Source organism: Vulpes vulpes, chromosome 9 (assembly GCF_048418805.1).
Source record: "Vulpes vulpes isolate BD-2025 chromosome 9, VulVul3, whole genome shotgun sequence".
NCBI lineage: Eukaryota > Metazoa > Chordata > Mammalia > Carnivora > Canidae > Vulpes > Vulpes vulpes.
In genome coordinates, this window is record NC_132788.1 from 86,213,608 (window position 1) to 86,222,325 (window position 8,718).

Below are 8,718 nucleotides of genomic sequence, written 5' to 3' on the forward strand. Positions count from 1 at the left end.
TCATTCAACACACGAGGGCTCTGTGATATGATGCGTAAGGTGTCTAAAGGTGGTTGCTTTTGAGTGGGATTAAGTAATATAATCTCCAAATAATTTACCTTTGGCTCTTTGCAGAAGATGTGAATCTTTCTAACTTTGTTTTATTCAGGTTAATGTTAAAATTAGTTTGAATTTTCCAAGGAAAGCAACTATAAGGGAAAAGAGGTAGAAGACCAAGATAGGTTATGTGCTTTGTGTCAGGGAAGGGAATCCTGTGATGGAAAGTGTGGGCAGCACAAAAACCAGTATCAGGAACTGCATATGAGGTGATGCTGTGTGAGTTGGGAAATAAAAATAATTTTTTTTTTTTTTGCCCTTTACAGGACTGGCATAATTCAGGAAAACCTAATGTGTTTTGGCTCTCAGGATTCTTTTTCACCCAAGCCTTCCTAACTGGAGCTATGCAGAATTATGCCAGAAAATACACTATCCCTATTGATATACTAGGATATGAATTTGAGGTACAGTAACCCCCAAACTCCATAGTATGTCATTTTATCAAAATCATGTATTTAAGCAAGGAAAATATGCAGAGTTCCTGTCTTTATGGTCCATTATAAACTATTTGACTTCTCTCCATTCTTTGTGTTTCGTGAAAGTATATAGTATTTGTCTTGCTGTGTCTGATAGGACTTTTATATGTTTCAATTTTCCACTCAGTCTAATGCCACTCTTCTGTTGTCACATAAATTAATATGAGGTACAGTAAAACCTGATAAAATGCTTCAAAAAGAACTGTATTATACATTTTTACATTTACACTTTTACTGACAAATTTATGGTTCTGCAAGTTATGATATAATGAATGGAGTTTCCCTGAACACATTCTGAAAATGGAGCAAATGTTTTCCTTACATGATGAAGTTGTCTGGGGAATAGACCGTTACTAGTGTGTGCCTCTCCCTTCAGGTCATCCCTGCTGATACATCGGAGACTGCTCCAGAAGACGGCGTGTACATCCACGGATTATACCTTGATGGAGCGCGTTGGGACAGAACCAGGTCAGGGCTTGAGACTGTGGAGGTTTCTTTCGTTGTAGCCAAATGAGTAAAGCACTCTGTCCACTGCCGCACCCCCTGCCCCTCCCACCCAGTTCACCCCAACAGAAGGCCTCTCCTAGGGAATATGGCAAACAGTAAAAAATATCAGAATTCTTGCCATAAATCATTACTCAAGCTAGGGCAATTGATAAGTGAGTCTTTTAAGGTCCTAAAGAATTTTTAGCTAATATTTTTCAGTGGTCTTACTAGTAGAAAAGTTAGTTGACATTATTTAAGAGTTTTAGGACTCTTACCTTCTGTTTTGTAACATGCAGGAGTGCCTCACTTTTAAACATTTTACAGTTCTAGTAAACTTCCCATTTCTGTTGGTGAATGGAAAACTTTTTCTTATAGTTCGATGACATAATGAATAAATATTTAAAATAAATACTGAATTTCCAGCTTAGGAAACTGAGCATTGCTGTACTTGTTTAAAATACGGAGGGGTGGGGGATCCCTGGGTGGCACAGCGGTTTGGCGCCTGCCTTTGGCCCAGGGCGTGGTCCTGGAGACTCGGGATCGAATCCCACGTCAGGCTCCCGGTGCATGGGGCCTGCTTCTCCCTCTGCCTGTGTCTCTGCCTCTCTCTCTCTCTCTTTGTGTGTGTGACTATCATAAATAAATAAAAATAAAAAATACGGAGGGGTGGAGTACCTGGGTGGCACAGTCAGTTACAGAGGACTCTTGGTTTGGGCTTAGGTCTTGATCTCAGGGTGGTGGAATTGGGCCCTGCTGGGCTCTGTGCTCAGCAGGGAGTCTACTGAAGATTCTCTCTCTCTCCCTCTACCCATCCCACTCCTGCTCTCTCTCTCTCTAAAATAATAGATCTTTAAAAAAATATTTAAGGTTAAGAGGGAAGGAGAGAGATTATTTTGCTTGGAACCCTGCTCTTTATCATTCCATTAATAAGCACAATCCTCTATTTCCAGGGTCAGGCTTTGCTCTCAAGGGAGGATTAAAGGCTGAGGCCCAGAGAATCACTTGAGGGGAGCATGAAGGAGGCTGTACAGAGATCATTCCAAGACAGGGCTAAGAGGAAATTTAGCTGCACCTAGTTCCTGTGGTTATTCTTTTCTCTCTTCTTCAATCTAATGACATTTGTTGGGGCAGCCCGGGTGGCTCAGCAGTTTAGTTAGTGCCACCTTTGGCCCAGGGCGTGATCCTGGAGACCCGGGATCAAGTCCCATGTCAGGCTCCCTGCATGGAGCCTGCTTCTCCCTCTGCCTGTGACTCTGCCTCTCTCTCTCTCTGTCTCTCATGAATAAATAAATAATAAAAAACAAAATCTTAAAAAAAAATAATGACATTTGTCTTAACTTACCTTTTCTTATATATCTATTCATTCATCTTTTCCTTCCTTCTTCCTCCCTTCCTCCCTCCCTCCCCCCTCCCTCCTTCCCCCCTTCATTTTTTCCAACTAATAAACAAATAACATAGCGTAGGGAAAAGAAACCACATTTTCTAGACAGGCAAATATACAGTTGAATCCTAACTCTGGCACTTAAGGATTGTGTTACTGTGAAAACTACTCAACCCCTCTGAGCCTCCACTCTTCATCCATGGAACAGGAATGGGGACAATGTTACAGTAAGGACCAACTGTGATAGGATAGTGTCGGCCTCATGGATGGTACTTAAAAAGTGACGGGGTGCCTAGGTGGCTCAGTTGGTTAAGCAGCTGCCTTAAGCTCAGGTCATGATCCCGGGATCCTGGGATCAAGCTCCACATCAGTGGAGAGTCTCTCAATGGAGAGTCTGCTTCTCCCTCTACCCCTCCCCTCCCCTTGCTCATGAACATGTTCTCTCTCTCTCTCTCTCTCTCTCTCTCTCTCAAATAAATAAATAAATGGTGACAGGAATTTATATTTGTCTACTGTTTGCACACATTGCCTTGCCATAATTGTCTTCTGTTTCTTTCAATTATTCATTGCCACTTCCTTGGCTTTGTTATGTTTTATTTTATATTTCATTCTCTGCATATTCTGGTCCTCTTTTTTTTTTTAAATCTTTTTTTTTTTTGTATTTATTTATGATAGTCACAGAGAGATAGAGAGAGAGGCAGAGACACAGGCAGAGGGAGAAGCAGGCTCCATGCACCGGGAGCCCGACGTGGGATTCGATCCCGGGTCTCCAGGATCGCGCCCTGGGCCAAAGGCAGGCGCCAAACCGCTGCGCCACCCAGGGATCCCTATTCTGGTCCTCTTATATTAAAAGCCAGTATCTGAGGCGAGGACTTCCAGAACTATGTTGAACAGCAGTGGTGAGAGTGGACATCCCTGTCTTGTTCCTGATCTTAGGGGAAAGGCTCCCAGTGCTTCCCCATTGAGAATGATATTTGCTGTGGGCTTTTCGTAAATGGCTTTTAAGATGTCGAGGAAAGTTCCCTCTATCCCAACACTCTGAAGTGTTTTGATCAGGAATGGATGCTGTATTTTGTCAAATGCTTTCTCTGCATCTAATGAGAGGATCATATGGTTCTTGGTTTTTCTCTTGCTGATATGATGAATCACATTGATGGTTTTACGAGTGTTGAACCAGCCTTGTGTCCCAGGGATAAATCCTACTTGGTCATGGTGAATAATTTTCTTAATGTGTTGTTGGATCCTATTGGCTAGTATCTTGTTGAGAATTTTTGCATCCATGTTCATCAGGGATATTGGTCTGTAATTCTCCTTTTTGGTGGGGTCTTTGTCTGGTTTCGGAATTAAGGTGATGCTGGCCTCATAGAACGAATTTGGCAGTACTCCATCTCTTTCTATCTTTCCAAACAGCTTTAGTAGAATAGGTATGATTTCTTCTTTAAACGTTTGATAGAATTCCCCTGGGAAGCCATCTGGCCCTGGAGTCTTGTGTCTCGGGAGGTTTTTGATTACTGCTTCAATTTCCTCCCTGGTTATTGGCCTGTTCAGGTTTTCTATTTCTTCCTGCTCCAGTTTTGGTAGTTTGTGGCTTTCCAGGAATGCATCCATTTCTTCTAGATTTCCTAATTTATTGGCATACAGCTGTTCATAATATGTTTTTAGAATCGTTTGTATTTCCTTGGTGTTGGTAGTGATCTCTCCTTTCTCATTCATGATTTTATTAATTTGAGTCTTCTCTCTCTTCTTTTTAATAAGGTTCGCTAATGGTTTATCTATCTTATTAATTCTTTCAAAGAACCAACTCCTGGTTCTGTTGATCTGTTCCACAGTTCTTTTGGTCTCGATATCATTTAGTTCAGCAATCAGACAACAAAAAGACATTAAAGGCATTCAAATTGGCAAAGAAGAAGTCAAACTCTCCCTCTTCGCCGATGACATGATACTCTACATAGAAAACCCAAAAGCCTCCACCCCAAGATTGCTAGAACTCATACAGCAATTTGGTAGCGTGGCAGGATACAAAATCAATGCCCAGAAATCAATGGCATTTCTATACACTAACAATGAGACTGAAGAAAGAGAAATTAAGGAGTCAATCCCATTTACAATTGCACCCAAAAGCATAAGATACCTAGGAATAAACCTTACCAAGGAGGTGAAGGATCTATACCCTAAAAACTATAGAACACTTCTGAAAGAAATTGAGGAAGACACAAAGAGATGGAAAAATATTCCATGCTCATGGATTGGAAGAATTAATATTGTGAAAATGTCAATGTTACCCAGGGCAATTTACACGTTTAATGCAATCCCTATCAAAATACCATGGACTTTCTTCAGAGAGTTAGAACAAATTATTTTAAGATTTGTGTGGAATCAGAAAAGACCCCGAATAGCCAGGGGAATTTTAAAAAAGAAAACCATAGCTGGGGGCATCACAATGCCAGATTTCAGGTTGTACTACAAAGCTGTGGTCATCAAGACAGTGTGGTACTGGCACAAAAATAGACACATAGATCAATGGAACAGAATAGAGAACCCAGAAGTGGACCCTGAAATGTATGGTCATCTAATATTCGATAAAGGAGGAAAGACTATCCATTGGAAGAAAGACAGTCTCTTCAATAAATGGTGTTGGGAAAATTGGACATCCACATGCAGAAGAATGAAACTGGACCACTCTCTTTCACCATACACAAAGATAAACTCAAAATGGATGAGAGATCTAAATGTGAGACAAGAGTCCATCAAAATCCTAGAGGAGAACACAGGCAACACCCTTTTTGAACTCGGCCACAGTAACTTCTTGCAAGATACATCCACGAAGGCAAAAGAAACAAAAGCAAAAATGAACTATTGGGACTTCATCAAGATAAGAAGCTTTTGCACAGCAAAGGATACAGTCAACAAAACTAAAAGACAACCTACAGAATGGGAGAGGATATTTGCAAACGACATATCAGATAAAGGGCTAGTTTCCAAAATCTATAAAGAACTTATTAAACTCAACACCAAAGAAACAAACAATCCAATCATGAAATGGGCAAAAGACATGAAGAGAAATCTCACAGAGGAAGACATGGACATGGCCAACATGCACATGAGAAAATGCTCTGCATCACTTGCCATCAGGGAAATACAAATCAAAACCACAATGAGATACCACCTCACACCAGTGAGAATGGGGAAAATTAACAAGGCAGGAAACAACAAATGTTGGAGAGGATGCGGAGAAAAGGGAACCCTCTTACACTGTTGGTGGGAATGTGAACTGGTGCAGCCACTCTGGAAAACTGTGTGGAGGTTCCTCAAAGAGTTAAAAATAGACCTGCCCTATGACCCAGCAATTGCACTGTTGGGGATTTACCCCAAAGATTCAGATGCAACGAAACGTCGGGACACCTGCACCCCGATGTTTCTATCAGCAATGGCCACAATAGCCAAACTGTGGAAGGAGCCTCGGTGTCCATCGAAAGATGAATGGATAAAGAAGATGTGGTTTATGTATACAATGGAATATTACTCAGCGATTAGAAACGACAAATACCCACCATTTGCTTCAACATGGATGGAACTGGAGGGTATTATGCTGAGTGAAATAAGTCAATCGGAGAAGGACAAGCAGTGTATGTTCTCATTCATTTGGGGAATATAAATAATAGTGAAAGGGAATATAAAGGAAGGGAGAAGAAATGTTGGGAAATATCAGGAAGGGAGACAGAACATAAAGACTCCTAACTCGGGGAAACGAACTAGGGGTGGTGGAAGGGGGGAGGAGGGCGGGTGTTGGAGGGGAATGGGTGACGGGCACTGAGGTGGACACTTGACGGGATGAGCACTGGGTGTTTTTCTGTATGTTGGTAAATTGAACACCAATAAAAATTAATTTAAAAAAATAAATAAATAAATAAATAAAAATTAAAAAATAAATAAATAAATAAAAAATAAAAGCCAGTATCTAAGTAGCAATTTCTAGAAGTATATTTCATTTTATTTCTAATAAACATGTCAATTTCTCCTCACAGTGGATTGCTTGCTGAACAACATCCCAAACTTCTATTTGACCTGATGCCCATCATATGGATAAAACCAAGTGAGTATATCTCTAACAAAATTTCCTATGAGTTTTAGGGAGGGTAATGGTAGATATTTTTAATGGCTCCCCCAATTAAGTCTCTGTTCAAACCTATTAAGACTTAGTTCAATTAAACAGCGACTTAATGTTTACATTGGAAATATATTGTTCCCTTGTTACATGTTGCATTCATATTATTATTCTGGGAATATCATTCTGCCTCTTTTTCCTCTTATCCCATGGGATGCAACATCTTCTCTGCCCCTCCCACACACTTCTACTTTCCCAGAGTCCAGGGCTTCCTGTCAACATTTTGATTCTGAAATGCCTTTGCACACCTCTCAGAAATACACATAGGCTTGACACCATCTCCAGTTAGTGGCTAGAGTCTTCTGGCTACAGGAAACTCCTAGACCCAAGAGCCAGCCAGGTGCCCCAAAGCACAGATATTGCAAGTCACAGGGAGTGGAGGCCAACTCTCTCCTCCTGGGAAAGCTACTTGCTCCTTCCCTTCTTCTGCTACCATCATTTTTCCATGAGTCTAAACAAATGAGGCTCATTCCTGTGTTTTTTCTTTCTTCTCTAGTGTTTTTGTTTTCCAATAACTACTAATGGGAAACATTTCCAAATTACCCACAATCACCACCTAATCCATTAAGTATTTTCATTATTAACACACTTCAGTTATAATTATGAGAAATGTAGCTTTAGTTTAGAAAGACTTCTAATATCTCATATTGGGTCTTTGAAGGATCATATGTAGGTTCTTTCTGTGAGTAGGTGAGAGTTAGTGTGTTTTTCCTAGTAATAAGCTGCTGAAAGCAAATAGTGACTTCTGCTTCTTCTGATTTATGCGTTTCTTGTATTCAGGCCCTAAGCATCAGTGTCTTCTCTTTTTATCTCTGCCTCATTTCTGTGCTGTTTTATTCTTTCTTCTTTACTCTTTCTTCCCTACCTTCTCCTCTCCTTCTCTCCCATATCCTTTTGAATGTTTTCACACCTTCAGGTAAGTGATAAAGATACTTTATTGATTTCTATGCTCTAGACCAAGAATCGTGCATCATATGAAATCATTTGTTTCACAGCCATAATTATATACCAACTGTAAACAACAATAACAACATTGAAATGTTCAAATATTATAATCATGATCTTAGATTCAGTACTAAAATAGTTATTCCTTTAGTCACAGTGGCTGTTTGTATTTCTTTCTTTTCTAAGCCAAAAAGTCTGAGATTGTGAAGTCAAATGCCTATGTCTGTCCCCTCTACAAGACAAGTGAACGTAAAGGAACTCTTTCCACCACAGGACATTCTACTAACTTTGTCATTGCAATGCTGTTAAAGACGGACCAACCCACTCAACATTGGATCAAGCGTGGGGTTGCCTTACTTTGTCAGTTGGATAACTAAATTGGACAAACAAGAAAAAATCTGAAAGACATTTCAAAAAAATTCTGTGTTGTCTTCACTTACTTCAAAATATATGTATTATAAAACCAAGTATCTTTGTGTCACTCTTTTTTTTTTTTAAGAGGCTCTATGCCCAGTGTGGAGTACAATATAACACTTGAACTCACAACCCTGAGATCAAGCCCTAAGCTAAGATAGAGTTGGATACCTAAGCGACTGAGCCACCCAGACATCCCATGTGTCTTTCTTTTAAATAGTCCACCATTCCTGATGCACCACTCTTGACTAGAATATAGCCCTTCTAGAAAACATGAAAAGAAATGTTTCTTCAAAGCATATGAAAAACCTTTGAAACTTTCATTTATTTGATAATAGGTGAAAAACAGATTTTGGGAAACTAACCAGATAAAACTTATATCAGAAAATACCTTGTTTTCACAAGTGTTAAGTCATTTCTTAGTTTCAGTAATAGCTGACTTTGCACTCACCTACCAGAGGTGATTCTAAATAAGGAAAATATCAGAACAACTCCAGAAACAAACCTCTTACATCACACTTTTACAGCATTAGCTCCACTTCTCACAGGACCCCTGTGTCAAGGGAGGGGAAACTCAGATAGTATAGTTTCTGTGCAAAAGCAATAAGATGGCTGGGGGCAGGAGCACCTGGGTTGCTCAGTGGTTGAGCGTCTGCCTTTGGCTCAGGTTGTGATCCTGGGGTCCTGGGATCGAATCCCACATTGGGCTCCCTAGATGGAGCCTGCTTCTCCCTCCACCTATGTCTCTGCCTCTC

The 8,718-nt window shown here is 40.3% G+C and overlaps 1 protein-coding gene across 1 annotated transcript in view; it reads left to right on the forward strand.

Moving 5' to 3' along the window:
- Positions 1-8,016, forward strand: part of DNAH12 (dynein axonemal heavy chain 12) — a 214,828-nt gene extending 206,812 nt beyond the window's left edge. The window contains exons 71-74 of the mRNA XM_025984090.2: positions 363-500; positions 949-1,040; positions 6,465-6,532; positions 7,736-8,016. Coding sequence (XP_025839875.2) covers positions 363-500; positions 949-1,040; positions 6,465-6,532; positions 7,736-7,926 — 489 coding nt within the window. The 3' untranslated portion in view covers positions 7,927-8,016. The remainder of the gene's footprint in view (positions 1-362; positions 501-948; positions 1,041-6,464; positions 6,533-7,735) is intronic.
- Positions 8,017-8,718: the final 702 nt, after the last annotated feature.